Raw genomic sequence first — 24,913 nt, 5'->3', positions numbered from 1 at the left:
ATGTGTTTGTCTATGTAAATATATGTACATAATATATATAGATATAGTGGATATATAGTTTTTCAATAGTCAGTAGTGCTTTCTTATAGATATATGATAAGCAAACATCCTTTTCAGTCTGCAATTTCTTCCTTTCCCATGGATTTTAGAATGAAAATTGGACTGAATGATTTAAGTGTTTAGTGTTTTAGAGTAAGCAGTGTTTGAATAATAAATTAAAAACCTGGTAGTATCTTCAAGTATCTCAGTTTAGTGCAAATATTTAGTATTCTTCTCATTTAAATATCTTTTTAATATTTGTAATAGCAGATTTCAAATATTTGATATTTTGAAGAAGAATAACAATACCCTGGCAAAATACTTGTTTTTATTTTGGTATTTAGCATAGGTTGAAATATACTTTTAAAATAAATCCTTCCTCATTTGAGCCGAAATCCTAATTTCACTAATTCTTAGACAAAAGAATGTCTCTAATGTCATTTAAAATGTTAATTGTAAGAAAGCTCTTAAATCTTTTAGGTCAGCCTACCAGCAAAGAAGATGTGGATGATCTTCTGAGTCAGCTAAGGCAGGCGGAAGAGCAGGTGAATGATTTGAAGGAGAGACTCAAAACAAGTACTAGTAATGTGGAACAGTATCGTGCAATGGTTACTAGTTTAGAAGAATCTCTTAACAAGGAAAAACAGGTATATACAATTTTTAAATTCATTTTGAATGCACTTAACATTTTGTAAATTAGGAGCTTGTTGTGGGTAAGCACTGTAGTAAATGTGAGTTCAAGTGACATCATTGTGTTTACCTCTTATACCTTAAAAGTACTTATGTCTAATAAGCCAGATAAAACAAAACAAAACCCACAAAATTCATAAAACAAAGAAGAGTATAATTGCTGTAAGAAAGGTTCAGATCAGATGTTAGTGTGAATGGGAAGGAAGTGGTCTCCTGCATGACTTCACAAGAGAGACGGCATTTGTTCACAGCCTTGACAGTATCATTTGGATATTCAAAGGTAGAAGACTATTCCATATAGTAGGAACCCTCAGTCAAGTAAAAAGACTTCAGATGAGAACAGGTTGGCTAGCATATTGACTCTGTGAAGTGAAACAAAGAGAAATAGAATTCTAAATATACCAAGTACCAAGTTGGAAAGGTTTTGAACATCATATTAAATTGTATTCTGTTAGATTATTAAGAGCTCTTGATTTCTTTCAACACGTTATAATCAGGATTTGTTTTAGTTAGCTTAATGTGTAGTAGATTGGAGGATAGAGTTTGTTTCAGTGGCTATTGTAGTGGTCTAGAGTCACAGTTTTAAAAGATTCTTTGATGCTTAGCATCATGAAAATCAAGATATGTGGGGAAGAAAACCTTTCAGTGGTAGAATGGACAGATTTGGCGGCAAGTGGATATGAGGATTGAGAGAGAAATGGGGAAATGGAAATTTCACTTCAAAAGAAAAATGACCAGTAGCCTAGTTAAGTGGTAACTTAAGATTTTAAATGCTGTTTTTAAACTCTTTGTTCAGCGTTGATGATTTTTTTTTTAATACAAGGCAAATGTTGATTTTTAGTACTTCTCAAACTTGGTTTAGACTTAGAGAAACTCTAATTTTAAATATATATAATTTTTGTATCCTATTATTTGGGTGTTGCTAAAGGTGACAGAAGAAGTACGTAAGAATATTGAAGTTCGTTTAAAAGAGTCAGCTGAGTTTCAGACACAGTTGGAAAAGAAGTTGATGGAAGTAGAGAAGGAAAAGCAGGAACTTCAGGATGACAAGAGAAAAGCCATAGAGAGCATGGAACAACAGGTAAATTGGTTTATTAACCATATCAGTCCTTTGTGTGTGCAAGGATTTGAATAGCTCATTAGTATCATCTCAGCAGATACTGATTAAACACATTTAATAATAGTTTCGTGCATTACTCTGCTCTTTAGGTCTGTATGTGTTTTCTTTTAAGAATTTTAGACTGCTTTATGGTAGTAGGTATCAATGCTGCTTTTTAGAAGCCTCTGTCCAAGCATTGGTATTTTAGTGAATATAGACCTGTAAAGTTTGTGCAGATAATATGAAGTTACCTTTTAAATTTAATAAGAACTCCCTTTGGACTAGTTTGATATTTTAAATCTGTCTTTACTATAAAATAAGTTTGTAGTTAACTCTGGTTTTAATGTTCTCCTGGTTTAGTTATCAGAGTTAAAGAAAACACTCAACAGTGTTCAGAGTGAAGTACAAGAAGCTCTTCAGAGAGCTGGCACAGCTTTGAATAATGAGCAGCAAGCCAGACGTGACTGTCAGGAACAGGTAAGTGCTGATTTGGAGCCAGTTATTGATAAATGAGATTTGATCCGAGGGAACGGTTCTTGGAGTTTATTAATACATCTTGGGGATGGGCGAACCTCAGAGAAATGCAAAGTTATTTACACTGTTGTGGAATTTGGGTGAAGATCAGCTGAAAGTGAAGGCTAAAAGTAAATAGTGCAAGAATCGCAAATCAGTCTTCACAAATGGGGAAAAAATATAAAAATACGAGTGAGAATAAAACTGAGATAGAATGGGAAAGGAAGACAAGTAAGGAGATTAATAATGTTCTCATTTTTAAGTTGGGTAGTATATGACAGATTTTTGGGGGGGGTTCAAAATGGTGGTTGTCACATTTATTGCTTACTTGTATATAGGGTGTGTGTGTGTGTGTACGTACAAAGATTAATTTAAAAATTGAATATAGAGGAATGTACTTCAAAGTAATTAGACGAAAATGAATTATTCTTGATTTATTGCCAAATGTAATAATGTTGGAAATTAAAATGAATGTATCCATAATTCAATATTAAAATAAATTATTATTTCCCTTTGTTGACTTTTAATTTGTATGCATGTATGCACGTGTATTTTTACATATCTGAGTTATACTTAGCCTTTATTTCATAAAACCTCCTCCAGATTGCTACATAGTCTTCATAAGTTTCGTTTTGAACAGTTCTTTAATATTTCTTCTTTGTTTTTGTGGTGAAGGTTCTTTTTCTCCAATTTTTAAAAACATTCCAGTAGGTTAACATACAGTGTAATACTATTTTCAGGTGTAGAATTTAGGGGGTTATCACTTATATACAACACCCAGTGTTCCTCACAAGTTCCTTCCTTTATTCCCATCACCTATTTAACCTATCCCCCCACCCACCTTCCCTTCAGTAACCCTCAGTTCTCTATAGTTAAGAGTCTGTTTCTTGGTTTGCCTTTTTTTTTTTCCCCATGTTCTGTTGGTTTTTTTCCTTAAATTCCACACATGAGTGAGATCATATGGTATATGTCCTTTTCTGACCTGTTTCTTTTAGCACAATACTGTCCAGAATGTTGCGAATAGCAAGATTTCATTCTTTTTTATGACTGAGTAATATTCCATTATATGTATACCATATCTTCTTTATCCTTTCATCAGTCAGTGAACATTTGGGCTCTTTCCATAATACTGGTATTATTGATAATGTTGCTATAAACATTGGGGTGCAAGTGTCCCTTCAAATCAGTATTCTTTTATCTTTTGGATAAATAACTAGTAGTACAATTTGCTGGATTGTAGGGCAGTTCTATTTTTAACTTTTTGAGGAACTTCCATACTGTTTTCCAGAGTGGCTACACCAGTTTGTATTCCTGCCAGTAATGTAACAGTGATCCTCTTTCTCCACATCTTTGCCAACATCTGTTGTTTCGTGTATTGTTCATTTTAGCCATTCTGATAAGTGTGATGTGATATCTTCGTTGTAATTTTGATTTTATTTCCCTAACAATGAGAGTGATATTGGGAATCTTTTCATGTGTCTGTTAACCATCTGTATGTCTTGGAAAAATGTCTGTTCATTATGTCATAAGCCCATTTTTAACTGGATCGTTTGTTTTTGGGGTATTGGATTTGACATGTTCTTTACGTATTTTAGATACTAATCTTTATCAGATATGTCATTTGCAAATACCTTCTCCTGTTCCATAGGTTGACTTTTAGTTTAGTTTCTTTTGCTGTGCCGAAGCTTATTTTGATAAAGTCCCAAAAGTTTATTTTTGCTTTTGTTTCTATTGTCTTAGGAGACCTATCTAATAAGAAGTTGGGACAGCCAGTGCCAGAAAGGTTACTGCCTTTGTTCTCCTTGAGGATTTTGATGGTTCCTGTCTCACATTTAGGTCTTTAATCCATTTTGAGTATATTTGTGTATGGTGTAAGAAAGTGGTCTAGTTGCATTCTTCTGCTGCTTCTGCTTGTGGCCGTCCAGTTTTCCCAACATCATTTTTTGAAGGGTCTTTTTCCATAGGATGTTCTTTCTTAGTTGTGGGTTCATTCCTCTGTTCTCTGTTCTGTTCTATTGATTTATGTGTCTGTTTTTGTTCCATTATCATCCTGTCTTGGTGACTACAACTTTGCAGTACAGCTTGAAATCTGGAATTGTAATGCCTCCAGCTTTGCTTTTCTTTTTTCAAGGTTGCTTTGGTTATTCAGGGTCTTTTGTGGCTCCATACACATTTTAGGATTCGTTGTTCTAGGTCTCTGAAAATGATGGTATTTTGATAGAGAGTTCATTAAATGTGTACACTCCTTTGGGTAGGATAGACATTTTAACAATACTTATTCTTCCAATCCATGAGCATGAAATGTCTTTCTTTTTCTTTGTGTTATCTTTAATTTCTTTCATCAGTGTTACATAGTTTTCAGAGTACAGATCGTTTATCTCTTTGGTTAGATTTATTCCTAAGTGTCTTATGGTCTTTGGTGCAATTGTAAATGGGATTGATCTCCTTGATTTCTCTTTCTGAGGCTTTATTATTGTATAAAAATGCAGTGGATTTCTGTATGTTGATTTTGTGTCCTATGACTTTACTGAATTCATGTATCAGTTCTAGCAATTTTTTGATAGAGTTTATCATGTCATCTGAGGATAGTGAAATTTTGACTTCTTCCTGGACTCTGGACGCTTTCTCTTTCTTTTTGTTGTATGATTGCTGAGACTAGGACTTCAGTACTGTGTTAAATAACAGTGGTGAGAGTGGACATCCTTGTGTTGTTCCTGACCATAGAGGAAAAGCTGTCAGGTTTTCCTATTGAGGGTGATATTAGCTGTGGGTTTTTCATAGATGGCCTTTATTATATTGAGGTATGTTCCTTCTATCCCTACTGTGTTGAGGGATTTGTTGTTCCTTCTATCCCTACTTTTATGAATAGATGTCATACTTTGTCAGATGCTTTTTCCACATCTATTGAGAGGTTCATATGGCTCTTAACCCTTTTTTGTTAATGTGGTGTATCATTTTGATTGATTTGCAAATACTGAACCACCACTGCCACCCAGGAATAAATCCCACTTGATTGTGGTGAATGGTTCTTTTAATGTACTGTTGGATTCAATTTGCTATTACTTTGTTGAGAATTTTTGCATCAGTGTTCATCAGTGGTGTTGGCTTATAATTCTCCTTTTTAGTGGGGTCTTTGTCTGGTTTTGGATTCAGGATAATGCTGGCCTCATAGAGTGAATTTGGGTGTTTTACTTCCATTTCTATATTTTTGGTATTTGCTATTCTGTTTTTTGGTACATAGGTATTAAGTCTTCTTCAAATGTGTGATCGAATTCCCCTGGGAGCCATCTGGCTAGACATTTTTGTTTGGAGATTTTTGATTACTGATTCAATTTCTTTGGTGGTTAATGGGTCTGTTCAACTTTTTTATTTCTTCCTGTTTCACTTTGGGTAGTTTATATGTGTCTAGGAATGCATCCATTCCTTCCATATTGCCTAATTTCTTGGCATGTAATTTTTCGTAATATTCTCTTACAGTTTGTATTTCTGTGGTGTTGGTTGTAATATCTCTCATTCATGATTTTATTTATTTAGGTCCTTTCTCTTTTCTTTTTGACAGGTCTGGCTAAGGGTTTATTAATTTTATTAATCTTTTAAAGAATTACTTCTTGATTTCATTTATCTGTCCTACTGGGGTTTTTTGTTTATTTGTTTCTATCTGATTTATTTCTGCTCCAATCTTAATTATTTCCTTGTTTCTGCTGGCTTTAGGTTTCATTTGTTGTTCTTTTTCTAGATCATTTAGGTTTAGGGTTAGGTTGCATATATGAGATTTTTCTTGCTTCTTGAGGTAAGCCAGTATTTTTATTATATACTTCCTTCTTAGGACCACTTTTGCTGCCTCCCAAAGGTTTTAGACCATCGTATTTTCATTTTCACTTGTTCCCATGTATTTTTAAATTTCTTTAATTTCCTGGTTGATCCACTCATTCTTTAGTAGTATACTCTTTAACCTCCATGTACTTGTGGCCTTTCCACATTTTTTCTAGAGGTTAACTTCAAGTTTCCTAGTGTTGTGGTGGGAAAATATGCATGGTATGTATGATCTCAGTCTATTTGTATTTGTCTAGGCCTGACTTGTGACTTAGCATGTGATAAGATTCTATTCTGTAGAATGTCCCATGTGCACTCAAAAAGAATGTGTATTCTGCTGCTTTAGGATGAAATGTTCTGAGTATATCTGTTAAGTCCATCTGGTCCAGTGTTTCATTTCAAAGCCATTGTTTCCTTATTGATTTTCTGCTTCGATGATCTGTCCATTGATGTAAGTGGGGTGTTAAAGTTCCCTATGATTATTGTATTGTTATCAATGAGTTCCTTTATGATTGTTACTGTTTTATTTATTTGGGTGCTCCCATGTTGGGGGCATAAATATTTACAATTATTAGATTTTCTTGTTGGATATTATGATACAGTGCCCATCTTCGTCTCTTGTTATAGTCTTTGGTTAAAAATCTATTTTCTCTGATACAAGTTTGGCTTTCTTTTGACTTCATTTACATGATAAATGTTTCTCTATCCCTTCCCTTAATCTATAGGTGTCTTTAGGTCTAAAATGGGTCTCTTGTAAACAGTATATATTTCATTAAATAGATGCAGTGTAACTTCTACTTATTCTCCTATTTGGTACATTTAGGTTGTCTTTTGTTATCATAAATAATATAGTGTACATCGTTTCAGAAAATATTGACTAGGCTTATGAGTTTTTAATCTTGTATCAATGGAGGAATAATTTCTTACAGGCTAAAATAGCTGTGGAAGCTCAGAATAAGTATGAGAGAGAATTGATGCTACATGCTGCTGATGTTGAAGCTCTGCAAGCTGCCAAGGAGCAGGTTTCCAAAATGGCATCAGTCCGTCAGCATTTGGAAGAAACAACCCAGAAAGCAGAATCACAGTTATTGGAGTGTAAAGCGTCTTGGGAGGAAAGAGAGAGAATGTTAAAGGTATTACTGTAGGTCATGATAGAATATTCTGGAAAATTTAAAGGTTTGGGGTTTTTAAATGTACACTGGAAAGTCTGCTATTATAATAGACTGTTGTTTACAGGATGAAGTTGCCAAGTGTATGTCTCGCTGTGAAGATCTAGAGAAACAAAACAGATTACTTCATGATCAGATTGAAAAATTAAGTGACAAGGTTGTTGCCTCTGTGAAAGAAGGTGTACAAGGTCCCTTGAATGTATCTCTCAGTGAGGAAGGAAAATCTCAAGAACAAATTTTAGAAATTCTGAGGTAAATCCGATGCTTCATCTCTGTGGTATATCAACAACTGTGTAATGCAACTATAAATGTGTATATTAGGGAAGTGGGGGTTATGAGCTATTTACTTATAAAGCCCATTCCATCCCTTAGTGATCATTTTTGACGTTTAGATATATGCCAAATTAAAGAAATGATTAAGTTAAATCTGATAGTAAGAATTTGAGTGGATTCTTTGAAAAACTAAATGCCTTTTGAGTAATTTAAAGATGCACATTTGTAAAGCCACTGTTTATAATTTTAAAATGCCTCATTATTAAAAGATGTAAAAATAGTTATTAAAGTCAGTGGTTTTTGTCATGTTAAAAATTAAGTTTTGAAATGCTGTGTTGTTGGCATTTTTTTTTTATTCAAATAAAATCTTACATGTTCTTACAGATTTATACGACGAGAAAAAGAAATTGCTGAAACCAGGTTTGAGGTGGCTCAGGTTGAGAGTCTGCGTTATCGACAAAGAGTTGAACTTTTAGAAAGAGAGCTGCAGGAACTGCAGGATAGTCTAAATGCTGAAAGAGAGAAAGTGCAGGTATGTATCCTAAGCTTTAAGAGAGCAGTTGTTAAGTCGAAAGAGAGCTCATTTTTTATTTCTTAGGATATAAAATTTAATTTGAAATAAGCGCTTTTCCTAAACTCATAAGCTATTTAAAACATTGTAACAGTGAATTACTGCATAATGATAAAAGACTAGTGGCAATCAGACTACATGGTTTTAAATTCTAGCTTCATACTATTAGATGTGTGTCTTAGGTATATTAATTTCCCTGCTCTTAAATTTCCTCATCTGTAATATTGGAATGATAATAATATTAAGGATTAACTGAGTTAAAATATACGAAGCATTTAGAAATGTGTCCGGTGCATAGTGAGTACTTAATAAATTTCAGTTATCTTTATTATTATGTTGTCACGTATATGTCTGAGTAGTTATCCTTGGATAGGGTTGTAGATAGAAATTGCTACAGAATACTTCTTCCTTAGCAAGGGAGTAAAAAGTAGTCAAAACTATCAACCAGGAAGGGTTGTGAATGGATGGTCATAGCACAAGCTCAGCTCCTTAACCTACACTACTGCCCAAAAGCTTATAATTGCAGTGCCCTCATTCTGCGGATATGCAGTAATACAACTTAACATCTGGAAGGAAGGAAATTAAGACCTAGAATCATTTATCTTCTTTTAACTGATGAGAGTTATAATGGCTCTTGGAATGGCTGCTAGAGAAAAAGTGTTGAAACCCAGGGGAAAGTGAGTAGATTTATGGGATTTATGTTTTCATACAGAAATGAAAAGCTTCAGAATTACATCTTGAGGAAACAATCCAATTCAAACATCTCATCATGGAAGTAAACAGACCCTCCAATTCTGTGACATTAACATTTGGAGGGAAAAGAGCAGAATCAGGGTTTTTAAAAAGATTGCATATTCACTTAATTTTCCTTCAGGCAAATATTAGGAAACACCCAACTGACAAAGTTAGGAGAAAACCAACACCTACACAAAATCAGAAAAGGCGAAAAGTAACACGTTATATCAAATAATACTGAAGCAAGGGGCGTTTGGCGGTTCAGTCAGTTAAGTGACCAACTCTCGATTTCAGCTCAGGTCACAATCTCAGGGTCCTGGGATCAAGCCCCATGTCAGACTCATCAGAGAGTCAGTCTCTTGCTCTCTCTCCACCCCGTCCTTTTTCTGCCCCTCCCCCCACTTGTACATGCATCCTCCTTCTCTCTCTCTCTCTCTCTCTCTCTCTCAAATAAATAAATAAACAATTTTTTTAAAAAGTAGGATGGCAATGCTGAGCCATAACTTTTTTGTTAACATATACTTTTTTTATTACATTAAAAGCAGGCATGTCGATGAAAAGGCTGCTTATGCAATTCTGTTACATTAAACTTTATTTACAGGATGTTAAACCATTAGAACTAAGGTTTCCCCCGAGAAAAAGATTAATGGAAACATCAGTTGCTTTTCGGACTTGATAGTTGCTGCCTTAAAAGCTGGTCTTAAACATTAAATTTAAAAGAAAAAAAAAAACCTTAGAACGCAATGGCTTTTATTTCAGTATGCATCTTCATCTAAACATTTACTGGTCTTGAACGGAAAAAGGGAAAAAGTAGCAATTTGCCAAGAAATCAGGCCCACCAATTTTAGGCATCTGCCATGCACACTTTCTTTCTTAATCCCTGCTGAGGACCATGAGAAGCAGCAGCACCAAAACCAAAGTATGCACCGAATTCAAGGTTCTTTTTGTTTTAGTTGTCAGATTCCAAACTAGACTCAAATGGATTACGGGGATGACCAAATGAGAACTCTGTTAAAAAACTTCTTCAATTTTTAAAAGCAAAAGCAAATATAGTTCATTCAGAGGACACATGTGTGCTTATAGGTTTCTTCTGTGGCTTTTCTCCAAGTTTAACCACCAAGAACTTTGAGAGCTGGCCAGTCTGAGAACCCCCAGTGACTATTCTTTTCACTTCATCAAAACCTGAGCTAAAGAACCAAATCAGCCAACGATGACCCCAGAGGGTGTCAGGGCTAAGGACCCAGGATTTATTCCAAGGCTGGCGGAGAGGGAGTAAATGTTCTAAAACTAAACACGGGAAGTCAGAGACTTTCCAACCTTATCTGATGGCTTCTGTCCAAAGCAAGGAAGTGTCGTGGAAAGTGGAGTGGTGATGGTACTCAAAGGCACTTGAGGAGGAAGGAAAATCAGCACCCCTCAATTAAGGTGGGAGGAAAGATACAGGCAAAGCCCTGAATTCCTCACCAAAGGCCAATTTCAGAGGAGAGAGAGGGGATTACAATCTGTGCTTTGGCCAAGGGTGGTAGTGGGAAGTGAAGAAAGGACAGTGGCATTAGGGGGTAGGCATTAGTTCGGACCTAAAAAAAGAAATTGGGTGTATCTGGAGCACCCCCACAATCCAGCAGTAGCCCCACAGCCTGTGACCCGAAACCCCTTACACTTACTCTAGCAAGCCACCCCAAGCTGTTGTAGGGAAGAGAGAGAGGCAGGGAAGTAGTAGAAGGAAGGGGGGACAAGGCAAGAGACCTAGGCCACATAATCAGCAGCATGGTGGTTGTGAGATGTGTCTGTTCACAGTTGAGTTAGATGTGTCCCACTGGTTATGATGGGAATCAATTTAAATATACTTTCCTGATCCCAGAAGTTGGACTTTATGGATAGTGGTTATATTTGACAGGATTATTTCTTACAGCATAGCATATATTTCAAATGGACAAAAAATTCGTATTATTTACAGTATCTCAAGATAAATTTGCCCTTGAATGGGAGCTTCCTTTCTAGTACTTTGAGGTCTACAAGGTGTTTCTGGAAAATGTACTCCTATGGAAAACTGCTCCAGTTGAATGGGGAGGGGGCCCCGTGGTTTCTCTTTTTGATTGGTTGCTGTAACTTCGTCCTTTGGCCTGAGTCATAGCTTTAAAAAATGCTGAGGGAATAAAGTAATGTGTAAACAATAGGTAATTATACCCAGTGAGAACAGACAAGAAGTTCCTCACAATTGAACAGATATCCAGGAAAGTTGCTTACAACCAAAGTGATGAAACAACCAAATGAAGAATTTCTGAACAAGGCGGGGAAGGGACTGAGGACAAAGAACATCATTTTTAAAACTATTAATAAATTCAGTATACCAAGAAAAAGAATAGATAAGGGAAGATCAATAGAGATCTGGACTGATATTTTTACCCAGTGTTAGTACTGATTATTTGTTGGTGGGATTTATATCTTTTCACTTAAATCGCTGTAATTTCTTGCATTTGTTTAAACTCTGTCATTAGCTTGCATCACAGAAAAAGAAACATGGGAAACTTTCAGAAATTTCCATTTTAAAAGCTGACATTTAAATCCTTTTTACTTTTTGTAGGGAAGATTAGAAGTGGTAGGAAAAGATAGGTCTTCACCAAATGTTGGATGTTGCTGTACACATGTGTTTGAAATCTTTAGGTAACTGCAAAAACAATGGCCCAGCATGAGGAACTGATGAAGAAAACTGAAACAATGAATGTAGTGATGGAGACCAATAAGATGTTAAGAGAAGAGAAGGAGAGGCTGGAACAGGATTTACAGCAGATGCAAGCAAAGGTTTGGAGCTTACTAATCAAGAACAAAGTCATTTTTAATAATATTAGAGTTTTGGGGCGCCTCGGTGGCTCAGTGGGTTAAAGCCTCTGCCTTCAGCTCAGGTCATGTTCTCAGGGTCCTGGGATTGAGTCCCGCGTTGGGCTCTCTGCTTGGTGGGGAGCCTGCTTCCCCCGCTCTCTCTGCCTGCCTCTCTGTCTACTTGTGGTCTCTGTCAAATAAATAAATTAAAATCTTAAAAAAAATTTTAAAAAATAATATTAGAGTTTTTACATGAGTTGTTAAAAAAAAATACTGGCCCTGTTTTCAGGTAAGGAAACTGGAGTTAGATATTTTACCCTTACAAGAAGCAAATGCCGAGCTGAGTGAGAAAAGCGGTATGTTGCAAGCAGAGAAGAAGTTACTAGAAGAAGATGTCAAACGTTGGAAAGCACGGAACCAGGTAAATGCAGTTAAACATGGAAATGTTGATTAGTGAAAGGGAAGTTTTTTTTTAGGAAATGGCTAATTTCCTTAAATTCCAAATTTGTGTTTTTCCTTTATTTCTAAAATATTTTTGTGCATAATAAAATGGATTTGTCTAGTTTATTGAAGCACTTTAAAAAGATTTGTTCACAGGAAATGTTAGAAACTTCAGCTCTAGATTAAAACAAAAGGTTGGAAATCTGCCTTGCCAGATACTAGTTATGTGATTTGTGAGAGCTCCTTAATCTTTCTGAACCTGTTTTTCTCATTTGTAAATATGAAAATATAATGCTACTTTTCATTTTACAAAAAATTTAGTAAATGTAAAGTAGCCACCTGGCACCTCAAAAATGGGCTAGAGGGGCACCTGGGTAGCTCAGTCTTCAAGCGGCTGCCTTTGTCTCAGATCATGATCCCAGCATCCTGGGATTGAGCCCCACATCAGGCTCCCTGCTCAGTGGGAAGCTTGCTTCTCCCTCTCCCACTCGCCCTGCTTGTGTTCCCTCTCTCACTGTGTCTCTGTCAAATAAATAAAATTGTTTTTAAAAAAAATTTAAAAAGGGAAAGAAAATGGTCTAGAATAGTGACTATTATTACCTGTATAGAATTGTCAAATTTTAGAGCCCATTTATTCCTATTTTTGTCACACAAGCAATCTGAAGAATCAAGAAAGGAGGGTTATCGTCCCAAATCTAGATATATTTCTTAAATTTTACTGCTTTATTTAGCTAATGGAATCAGTTATATTTAGGATTATCTTCATATTTTTTGTTTCGATTATAATGATTGATAGACATTTTTTTCTTATAAATGTCACTTTAGTGATAATAGATATTTAATATTTAATATTAATATTTAATATTAATATTTAATATTAAAAGCTTATAATTTCTCTGGAAATTATATTTGGCTCCTTTGTAACTGTTTTGAAATATTTGTTTGCAGTTGTGAAAAAATAATGCATAATGACATTTACTTTATTTCCCTTTTCCATTTTGGCTAGGCTTTTTAGCTAAACAAACCAAAGTTTCAATCTTATTTTGTAGTTTGGTGCTTGATCACCATGTATAGAAGGCATCTTATGTAAACATAATTAGATAATGGTGTTGTTTTACTAGCACATTAATTTTATAGCACATTAGTTTCATAAAACCCATAAAACCATATTATGCATTTTTGCTACTCCAGCATCTAGTAAGTCAACAGAAAGATCCAGATACAGAAGAATATCGGAAGCTCCTTTCTGAAAAGGAAGTTCATACTAAGCGTATTCAACAGTTGACTGAAGAAATTGGGAGACTTAAAGCTGAAATAGCAAGGTAAATGGAAAGAAGCCTTAAACTGTGTATTATTATATGAATTCTTAAGCAAGTTTATTTCTACTCTTTATGTATTGACTCTCCAAGTGCATCCTGAGTTTAGAAAAAATGAAACTTGGTAGAGCCCTTACATGTGGCTTTCCCTTTTTTACTAATGAAGCCAAGCAAACCAAAATTTAATTTTATGTCTTTATATATGATTATTTTTTAAAAATCTGTACCTTTGATTCTAAAGTGTTTCTAAATAGAGTAACTTCTGCAAGTAGATTTTTCTTCTTGGTTACTGTATATTTATGAGTATTTGGAAGTGTGTAGTAACATAATTTTTTAGAAATTTTTTTTTAATGGTGGCATCTGGGTGGCTCAGTTAGTTAAGTGTCTGCCTTTGACTCAGGTCATGATCTCAGGGTCCTGGGATCAAGGTCCTCATCAGGTTTCCTACTCAGCCAGGAGTCTGCTTCCCCTCTGCCCTTTGTCCCTGCTCGCTCGCTCTCTCAAATAAATATAATCTTTAAAAAAATAAATATAATCTTAAAAAAAAAGTTTCTTTAAATGAACTTACAGTGAACTATTTATTGTCCTTTAAAAGTTATGAAATTCAGGAGCACCTGGGTGGCTAAGTCGGTTAAGCATCTGACTCTTGATTTCAGCTCAGGTCATGGTTCCAAGGTCCTGAGATTGGGTCCTACATTGGGCTCCATGCTCAGCCAGGAGTCTGCTTGCTTTAAAAAATCAAGTTAAGGAATTTAATATTAAAATTGATGTTTCTGGTTTACCTTTTTAAAGTTTTTATGTCATTTGTTTATGTCATTCCCTACTTCTGTAAAGCTTGACAACTTACGGATTTTTCTCATCTATATTCTCTTTTCTTTTTTTATAACAGTCTGGCATTTTGAGTTGGAAAGATAATACTTAATTTCAGAGATGAGGAAACTAAGATTCAAAAACATACCCAAGGTCACAATTAGTTGTTAAACCCACACTCTTAATTCAGGTCATCTGTCCTCAAATTCAGTTTATGATGAATACGGGGTTGGCAGACTATAACCTAAATGCCTGTTTTTGCATAGCCTGTAAGCTAAGAAAGATTTTCACATTTTTAAGTTGAAAGAAAGGAGGAACATGTGATAAAGACTGCAAAGCCTGACTTACTTTCTCAACACCCAATATGGTAGAAAGAGTATAGATTTGATTACAGGGAGAAGTAGATTAAAATCTGTGTACTAACATTTGATTACTGTGTAAAGTTGTGCATGTTAATTAGCCACTGGTAGCTCAGGTTTTCTCTTATTTAAAGTGGGCATGTATGCCTTTACAGTAAGGGAATAAAACCTTTCTAAAGGACCACAAATTCATCATTTGATGAATTATCTCTTGGAGTGTGTGTGTGTTTTAGTATTTTAAAATACCAAACATTTTAAAGCATATAGTAATATAAATGAAAGGATTTTAAAATTTGAAAAAAGTCTCCTATGATTATCTTTCTCCTTTACCCCATTTTTTTTCTTTGTTAAGATCAAATGCATCTTTGACCAACAACCAGAACTTAATCCAGAGTCTAAAGGAAGACTTAAATAAAGTAAGAAGTGAAAAGGAAGCCATACAAAAGGACTTAGATGCCAAAATAATTGATATCCAAGAAAAAGTCAAAACTATTACTCAGGTCAAGAAGATTGGGCGTAGATACAAGACTCAATATGAAGAACTTAAAGCACAACAGGACAAGGTATTTTGAAGTAATTTTCTCTCTCCCTCTCTATATATATATGTATATATATGAATATATATATGTAATTTTTGGTATACACAGTTTTGGCTTATATACTTTACACACATATATAATGATTCCTGAAAGTCTTATTTCTTTATTATTTTTATTATTGGTCTTTAGATTGTGAACATGAGTTTAAGTTTATATTGACATCTTTATTTGGTTTTAAGATTTGCCCTTTAATATGCCTGTTATAGGCATATTACACTGTAAGTTCATAAAGAAATTTTAGTAAATTCTAGGTATTTTTAGTTCAGTTTTCCAGTCTTTAATATTGCCCCTTTTCAAACCAGTTCTTGTAACTCACTGCTGAGTTATATAAAATTATATATATCCAAAAAATGATTGTTCTTTATAATTAATCAGGCTTTATTCATAGCATTATATCAGTAGTGTACATTAACCACCTATCAAAAAGAATTTCTTAGTTCTTACTACATTTTGGATCTAAACTAATTCCCCAAAGTAAAAAACTTGTATGTTGACTTAATTACATATTTAGCACCTGTTAGATAAGAAAATACATTTTAAAAATCCAAAATTCGTACCCCTTGGTGTTGACTGCTATTAGTACTTCAGTATGCCTTCCTTAACATGTATGTAATGTGTTTTTCCAAAGAAATAAGATCATTTTTATATTTTTATAGCCTGCTTTTTCACCTTACTCATTTCTGTGTCAAACATCCATCTACGATGCAGTATCATTTTGATTAGATGGCTAATATCCAGTTGTATGGAAAACCCTAACTTCTTTAACTAATAACCTTCCTTTCAGGCAGTAGAGTTATTCCATAGAAAGTTCATTTATGAATACTCTTTTAAGATAAATTTTTTGTGTAGCTGTGATTATTTCCTTAGATGAACTTTTAGAAGTGGCATTACTAGGTATAAATGTGAAAATGTATTATTACTGCTTGTCCTCTGAGGTCATGGAGACCTCGGCTCAGTCTTCTGGAGACCACCAGGAACAGCATGTCTCAGTCCAAGAAATGCAGGAGCTCAAAGATACCCTCAATCAAGCTGAAACAAAGGCAAAATCACTAGAGAGTCAAGTAGAAAATCTGCAGAAGGTATGAGTATGAGAGTACTTAAGAGTACATGTCCCTAATTATTTGCCTGTTAAATACTAGAAGAAATATGTTAAATACTCTCTTTTCAAATGGAAATACATAATCTTTGTTATGCGTATTTATCCTTTTTACCTGAATGATTTGTGTATATAAATAGTATCCAGTCATCAGGTATCTAATGGTGGTTTGACCACCATTTTACATTTATACTTCCATTTAATCTAAATAAGCAGATTAGTAAATTACATTTTAATTCTGACATACAGTTTGTATTGATTTGATTGAATTACATAGTGAGTACTTTGCTTTTCTTTTAAAGACATTATCTGAAAAAGAGGCAGAAGCAAGAAATCTGCAGGAACAGACTGTGCAGCTTCAGTCTGAGCTTTCACGACTCCGTCAGGATCTTCAAGATAGAACCACACAAGAGGAGCAGCTCCGACAGCAGATAACTGAAAAGGAAGAAAAAACAAGAAAGGCCATAGTAGCAGCAAAGTCAAAGATTGCACATTTAGCTGGTAAATTTCTGTATATGCTGAAGTTTGAACTTAAGAGTGAAAGTTGTTTATTTGATGCAGGCTTAAAATTTAAATGGGAAAGAAATAAGTAAATACTATGAAGTGGTTTCTGTGTGTGTGCTTTAAATACTAGAGTGGGATGCCTGCGGGGTTCAGATGGTTGAGGGACTCTTGATCTCTGCTCAGCTCTTGATCTCGGCTCAGCTCTTGATCTCACTATTGTGAGTTCAAGTCCTGCATGGGCTCCACACTGGGCATGGAGGCTACTTTAAATGTATATAAGGCTTATTTAATTAGACACAGAATTAGAACAGTCTGATTTTTCAAATGATGAGCATGTTGCTCATCTATTTATGAACCTTTCCTAATTGTTGGCTACTAATAGGAAGTACTGTTGGCCTTCTGCTTTGTTGTGTAACTGTTAGTACCTTCTGCTGGTGATCCTTTGGGTCCACAGTGTGCTGTTCAGAGGCCTTCTGTAAACTCCTAGATGGCATTGGATCTTACCAGCCCAGTGATTTTACTTGCCTTACTTCTCTGAGGGCCCCTCCAGCCCTTCGGGGAGGATATCATATCCAGTTTGTGAAGGGCCCAGTGCTACAGTGTCCTGGACCTTACTGCACCTTGCGTGCTGTTCTGCTTAGTGAGTGGGTAAATAAAATGACCAGTCAGCTAGGTTTCATTGTAAGCAATTTTTTAAATGATCTGTAATATAGTGTTTCAGCAATTATTTCATTAAAAAAAGTTACCTAATTATTTTTAGTATGTGCTTTAGATTATATGAAATGAATATTTGACAATTTATAGTATCTTTGTATTTTAATAATGTGTTGAAATAGTAAAGGCTGTGCGAAAGGACTTCTGACTGCAGTTTATGAACATCCTTTATCTTTATGAGATCTTAGAGAAAGTTACGAATTTTTATGTTGCAGTAGGTACATTTCATATTGGAGTCATAAATATAGATATGTTTAAAATTTTGCTTATTCAGATATATTGTATATCAATTAATTGTAGCTATTAAAGCTCAGGACTAGAATCTGATAACAACCTTAGTGTACCTATTGAAGTACACAAATGTTCTTTACTTCCAGTGTTTGATTATAATATTAATAGAATCACATGGTTACTTCTTTAGGTGTGAAAGATCAGTTAACTAAAGAAAATGAGGAGCTTAAACAAAGGAATGGAGCCTTAGATCAGCAAAAAGATGAATTGGATGTTCGAATGACTGCTCTTAAATCCCAGTATGAAGGTCGAATTAGTCGCTTAGAAAGAGAACTCCGAGAGCATCAAGAGAGACACCTTGAGCAGAGAGATGAGCCTCAAGAACCTACTAATAAGGTGGTTGGCTAATTATGTGTAAATAAATCATTCTGTCCTTGTACATTTTACTTGAAGGTATCTGGTGATTTAGAAGCTTTTGTCAGTGAATTTTGGCTAGACAAAATATACCAAGAGAATTAATAAAATTAAAATATTTTGATGGCATTATTGAGTGAACTCTCGTAGGGCAGGCAAAATAATCCATAGTTTTCTTTTTATAGGTCCCAGAACAGCAGAGACAGATCACTTTGAAAACAACTCCAGCTTCTGGTGAAAGAGGAATGTGAGTTTTAGTTCTCTCACAGTTTGTTAATCTGTTTTTTCTCTTTAAGTTTCTTTTAAACTTAAAGCAAGAGTTAGTGATCTTCGAGGAGAAAACAAATCTATATTATAAAAATATGTACTAATGAGCTATTTATCTGTGCAAAACTGCACCATGTAGTTACCAACCCTTTTTTCCAGAACTCTTGTTTTCACCATACATTCCTGTCAGGTAGAGCTTTGTGACCAAAGAAACTTACTTTTCATCTTTTAGACTTCTAAGAGGCTACTGATTTTCTCTATGATGTCATGTGATAACAAACATCACATAGGAAGCTAGGCTAAGACTTGGATTCAGTGATCAACAACTGAATATATTCTACTTGGTCAGGATGCACAATTATAGAATATTTCTTGCATAGTTTTTAGTGCTTAAATTCAAAACTTCTTCAGTAAAAGTTTTAAAATATTTAGTGAATAAAAAATACAAAATTATATTCTATAATCTTTTTTTTTAATCTATCAAAAGTACCCAAAGCACGTTTGGAAAAATAGAATTAATAGGGTCTGAGTTTATATCTCTGTCATACTTGCTGAACATTTATTGAAGAAACCCATGGTGCCATTTTTTCCTTTTTAAAGCTTTATTGAGATATAATTAACAACCCCCACAATTCACCTATTTAAAGAGTACAGCTGGGGCTCCTGAGAGGCTCAGTGGGTTAAACCTCTGCCTTCGGCTCAGGACATGATCTCAGGGTCCTGGGATTGATCCCCTCATCGGGCTCTCTGCTCAGTGGGGAGCCTGCTTCCCCCTCTCTTTTTCTGACTGCCTCTCTGCCTACTTGTGATCTCTGTCAAATAAATTTTTTAAAAAAGAGTACAACTCACTGTTTTTTGGTTTATTTATTTGTTTATTTATTTTTTAAATTCCAGTATAGTTTATATATATATATATATACATATATATATATATATATATTTAAAGATTTTATTTATTTATTTGACAGGTAGAGATCACAAGTAGGCAGAGAGGCAGAGAGAGAGGAGGAAGCAGGCTCCCCACTGAGCAGAGAGCCCGATGTGGCTCAATCCCAGGACCCTGGGATCATGATCCGAGCCGAAGGCAGAGGCATAAGCCAATTTCCAGGATAGTTAAAATACAGTGTTATATTAGTTTCAAATGTTTTATAGTGATTCAGTGATTCTGTATGTTACTTGGTTGATCATCATAAGTATACTTTTATCCCCTTCACCTATTTCATATTCTTTTGTGTAAATACCCAGTAGTGTAATTACTGGATCATATACTAATTCTATTTTTAATTTTTTAAGGACCCTCCATACTATTTTCCAGAGTGGTTGCACCAATTTACATTCCCACCAACAATGCACAAGGCTCCCTTTTCTCTACATTCTTGGCAACACTTGTTAAATTTTGTCTTTTTGATACTAGCCCTCTGACTTGTGTGAGATGATATCTCATGGTGGTTTTGATTTCCATTTCCCTGATGATTAGTGATGTTGAGCATTTTTTCATGTATCTATTAACCATCTGTGTGTCTTTTTTGGAGAAACATCTATTCATGTCTTCTGCCCATTTTTTAATTAGATTATTTGGGTTTTTTGAATTCTTTTTTTGAATGAGTTCTTTAATTTAGATGTTAACTCCTTATCAGATACATCATTTACTGTTTTCTTCTCCCATTCTGTATGGTGTCTTTTGTTTTGTTAATTGTTTCCCTTACTGTGTAGAAGCCTTTTATTTTGCTGTAATCCCAATGTTTATTTTTGCTTTTGTTTTCTTTGCCTCAGGAGACGTAATCTAGAAAAATGTTGCTATGGCCAGTTTCAGAGAAATTACTGCTTGTGCTCTCTTCTAGGCTTTTTCTGGTCCTAGGTCTCATATTTAGGTCTTTAATTCATTTTGAGTTTATTTTTGTGTATTGTCTAAGAATGTGGTCCAGTTTTATTCTTTTGCATGTACCTGCCCAGTTTTCCCAGCACCAGTTCCTAAAAGACTTCCCATTGTAAATTCTTCCTTCCTTTGTTAATAGATTAATTGACCATATAATCATCGGTTTATTTCTGGGCTCTCTATTCTGTTCCATTGGTATTGTTTCTGTTTATGTGCTAGTATCATACTGTTTTGATTACTGTAATATATCTTGAAGTCTGGGATCATGATCTCCAATTTTATTCTTTCTTAAGATTATGTGGTGGTTTTTTTTTATAAAGCATATGTACTTTATATATTTATAAAGTAAATATTTATAGTCATTTTTTATGAATCATTATTCTTACATGTTCTCCTCCATAAGTGCCAGCACATCAGACCCACCAACAGCCAATATCAAGCCTACTCCTGTTGTGTCTACTCCAAGTAAAGTGACAGCTGCAGCAATGGCTGGGAATAAATCAACACCCAGGGCTAGTATCCGCCCAATGGTCACACCCGCAACTGTCACAAATCCTACTACTACCCCAACAGCTACAGTGATGCCCACTACGCAAGTAGAATCACAGGAAGGTAAGTAAAATGGGAACAGATCTGATTGGATTGACTGCTTATTTAGATTTATTATGAGAAGATGATAGCAACTTCAAGGATAAATGAGATTTCCACTAAAGCTAAAGTCAAACATATAGTAAAAGTGGGTAGTTAATATTTTCAAGGGTGTGACTCCTAGGATGCTCATTAATGCAGTGAATTTCCTCCCTCTCTCCATTCCCTTCCTTTCTGCTTCCTTTTGAAGCTGAAGAAGGAAAATAACACATTTATAAGTATACAGCATGTTTTTCTAAGGCCAGCAGTTCTACTCCTAATGGTTAAAGACAATGATATGAAATCTACCTTGGAAAACCATACAAAAAACACTGGTTTTTCACTGAAACTGTCTGACTTTTTTACTTTGTTTACTTTTTTCTTTGTTCCCCTGGGTAGCTTTTTACTTATTACTGATGCTTAATAAAAATTTATAATTTGTCTTTGAGTTTCTTTTATTTATTTATCTTATTTAATTATAATTTAAATAAAATCTTAGGAAGAGTTTTAGATATTTATTTAATTATGCCACCATAAACACACTACCATGGCAGGCACATAGGCATCACAAAAAATGCATAATACATTATGCTTACCCATACTGTTTTTGCTGAGTGAATGGTAAGAGATATAAAACAGACAAAATAACTATATACACAAATAACTACAAAAACATTGCCAGTTACACAGTAGGGAGGTAAAATCCAGCTTTGCTAGGAATAGAAAACTTAATACATTAAGTATTGTAATTCTTTTTCAGCTATGCAGTCAGAAGGGCCTGTGGAACATGTTCCAGTTTTTGGAAGCACAAGTGGTTCTGTCCGTTCTACTAGTCCTAATGTCCAGCCTTCTATCCCTCAGCCAATTTTAACTGTTCAGCAGCAAACACAGGCTACAGCTTTTGTGCAGCCCACCCAGCAGAGTCATCCTCAGATTGAGCCTGCAAATCAAGAGCTATCCCCCAACATAGTAGAGGTTGTTCAAAGTTCATCAGTTGAGCGGCCTTCTACTTCCACAGCAGTATTTGGCACTGGTAAGCTTGGTTTGATTGATTGATTGATTTTTATTTGAGGGGAAGCTTAATTTTAAAATGAAGTTAGAGTAGACCTGTGCATTTATAGTTTCTTGAATGTAAAATACACATCTTGAGTATTCTTTTGACATACTTGTTTTCTAATAGGTGTTAGAAAGGACAAATGGATTCCTAACACTTGATTTCATGTTTATTACCAGATCATTTATTTTCATCATTCATATCTTTCTTCTCCTCCAGTTATTTTGACTGATTTTTTAAAGTGATACAACCCCATAACATTATATGTAACTTAATACAGGTTCTGAGAAAAAAGACATGTAAGAGAAGACCATATAAGGATTTTCAAATGTAAACATACAATATAAGTTTTGTTATCATAGGAGTCCTGGGTTTTATAACTATAGAAGGGCTTATGTAAACTTTGCAATTATATCACTACACAATGAATCGAATGCATTGCTGTAAAAGTTGATGGCGTTTACTAATCACAGGTGAAATTGATACTATAAGACCATTGATTTAGAGCCTAGGTTGCCCTTTGTTTACAGATATTAGCAGAAGTAAATTACATTGAGTTGTTCAGTTAAGTGTTTACTATGTCTTCCTTTAGTTAAATGACCAAAATATTTCAAAAATTAACTTTGTCTCATTGAGTTCACTATCATCCTCTAATTCAAGATTTAAATTATGTAATTTCAAAGTGTCAGCTACCCCAAGTTCTTCTTTGCCTAAACGGACACGTGAAGAAGAAGAGGATAGCACCATAGAGGCATCAGATCAAGTCTCTGATGACACAGTGGAAATGCCTCTTCCAAAGAAGTTGAAAAGTGTTACCCCTGTAGGAACTGAGGTAAAATACTCTTTCAGTTACAACATTATTAGGTGAATGGACCAGACTCCATTACCTAAAAAACTCCTGTTGAAGTTTCAACTGACAGCTCAGGTGCTGTTGCTGTTGCCAACATTTTTTTCTAATTCTTAGTATATCTTTAATTTAATTATTTGTCAGTTCAGTTAAAAAACAGTTACAGAACACCTAGGTGGCTCAGTCAGTTAAGCATCCAACTCTTGATTCAGCTCTCTCAGGGTTATGAGATCAAGCCCTACTTTGGGCTCTGTGCTGGGTGTGAAGCCTGCTGAAGATTCTCTCTCTCCCTCTCCTGTCACTTCTCCCCGACCTCTCTCTCTCTCTCTTAAAATAAAACAAAACACAGTTATAAAAATCTAATTTGTATTCCATTTCCAGGTTGGGTGTTTTTTTATTTTTATTTTTTTTTTTTTAATTTATTAATTTATTTATTTGACAGACAGAGGTCACAAGTAGGCAGAGAGGCAGGCAGAGAGAGAGAGAGCGGAGGAAGCAGGCTCCCCGCCAAGCAGAGAGCCCGATGCGGGACTCGATCCCAGGACACTGAGATCATGACCCGAGCTGAAGGCAGCGGCTTAAGCCACTGAGCCACCCAGGCGCCCGGGTGTTTTTTTAATTCAAAGGATAAAGAGTTTAAGTTTCATGAACATTTTAAACCATTGTCTGCCTTCTTTTTCTCAGATTAACCGAAACTATATCCCCTTTATTTGCTTTTTTGAAGCTGAAATTGTAGTGAATTAAGTTTTACTCTAAAACATTAAGACTACTCAGTTAATATAATTAGCATGTATTTAATTAATGTAAGTCTTGTTTATACTGAATAGGAATGTGATTGATTATATCATATAATATAAGAACATTTATATTGTACTGCTTCATAAAATTAGAGATTGAAGCTTTATTTTATTGAGAGAACTAGCTGAGCAGATGATCCCTCATCTAGTGAATTGATCTGGTTAACACACTTGTGTGTTACGATTCAGGAAGAAGTTATGGCAGAAGAAAGTACTGATGGAGAGGTAGAAACTCAAGTATATAACCAAGATTCTCAAGATTCCATTGGAGAAGTAAGTAAAACATATTTTAAATAGCAAATTATTGCTTTTAATGAATGAAATTTGCTTTGACAAATTGAAACATTATTTGGACTTCTTTTAAACTTGATGCTTTTAAACTTCAGGGAATATTGGAATTACCATCGCAGTTTCTGCTTTGCTTTACTCCTAATTAGTATACTGCCTTAGAAACGTCGTGAAATAATTTTTTTTTTTTTTACCTCAGTCCATTAGGCATCTGTCCATTGGGCATTTGACTCTTGATTTCGGCTCAGAGCATGATCTCAGGGTCATGAGAATTGAACCCTGACCGAGCAGTGTGCTCAGCACGGAGTCGACTTGACCCTCTCCCTGAGACTGCTCCCCTAGCCCCTATTCATGCCTGTGCACACGCACTCTAATAAGTAAATAAATAAAATCTTTTTTTAAAAAAATTTTTTTGTTTATACTTGGTACAGATTTTGGCAAGCCAAGAGTCGTCATGAGTAAAGATTAATCCCGTTGATTATTTGGAGGTATAAGTGCTGGCTGAGTCTTGAGTTAATCTATAGTGCCCCTCGATGGTCCTCTGTTGTTCTCCCCTCTCTTGCTTCTCTTACTGAATTAAAATAACCTATGAAAGGAAATGCACTTGTGTATTTTTTTAATTTTCTGAACTCTAAGTGAGGCCTTTCCAGAGGCGCCCTCACTAGGGGAAATGGGTAGTCTCTGAAGCTACAAACCATTAGGTTCTGTTCCTGACTGTACCATTTAGAAGCTATGTGACTATGGAAAGTCATTGATTCTCTCTAAGCCTTAGTCTCCTTATCTGTTGAAATAATATAACATGATTTTTAGCATTATAAAGTACCTAAAATAGTACCTGCCACACATTAGGTGCTCAAAACACTATTTACTTTTCTTTCATCCACTCTACCACACTAATTGAGAATTCAATTCATAATTTAACTACTACTAATAAACTCATTACTGTGTATG

The 24,913-nt window shown here is 34.9% G+C and overlaps 1 protein-coding gene across 2 annotated transcripts in view; it reads left to right on the top strand.

The window, feature by feature from the left end:
- The window catches only part of TPR (translocated promoter region, nuclear basket protein), a 65,315-nt gene that overhangs the window by 22,849 nt on the left and 17,553 nt on the right, over positions 1-24,913 (top strand). For both annotated transcript variants that reach the window (XM_059412786.1, XM_059412785.1), the window contains exons 22-39: positions 520-686; positions 1,658-1,810; positions 2,189-2,305; positions 7,084-7,287; positions 7,391-7,575; positions 7,981-8,128; positions 11,567-11,704; positions 12,012-12,143; positions 13,355-13,485; positions 15,001-15,211; positions 16,183-16,326; positions 16,646-16,844; positions 17,983-18,188; positions 18,392-18,453; positions 20,753-20,961; positions 21,737-22,009; positions 22,714-22,862; positions 23,864-23,947. In XM_059412786.1, coding sequence (XP_059268769.1) covers positions 520-686; positions 1,658-1,810; positions 2,189-2,305; positions 7,084-7,287; positions 7,391-7,575; positions 7,981-8,128; positions 11,567-11,704; positions 12,012-12,143; positions 13,355-13,485; positions 15,001-15,211; positions 16,183-16,326; positions 16,646-16,844; positions 17,983-18,188; positions 18,392-18,453; positions 20,753-20,961; positions 21,737-22,009; positions 22,714-22,862; positions 23,864-23,947 — 2,912 coding nt within the window. The remainder of the gene's footprint in view (positions 1-519; positions 687-1,657; positions 1,811-2,188; positions 2,306-7,083; positions 7,288-7,390; positions 7,576-7,980; positions 8,129-11,566; positions 11,705-12,011; positions 12,144-13,354; positions 13,486-15,000; positions 15,212-16,182; positions 16,327-16,645; positions 16,845-17,982; positions 18,189-18,391; positions 18,454-20,752; positions 20,962-21,736; positions 22,010-22,713; positions 22,863-23,863; positions 23,948-24,913) is intronic.

This window comes from Mustela nigripes, chromosome 10, assembly GCF_022355385.1.
Source record: "Mustela nigripes isolate SB6536 chromosome 10, MUSNIG.SB6536, whole genome shotgun sequence".
In the NCBI taxonomy this organism is placed as follows: Eukaryota; Metazoa; Chordata; class Mammalia; order Carnivora; family Mustelidae; genus Mustela; species Mustela nigripes.
This window is presented reverse-complemented; position numbering and strand designations above follow the sequence as displayed.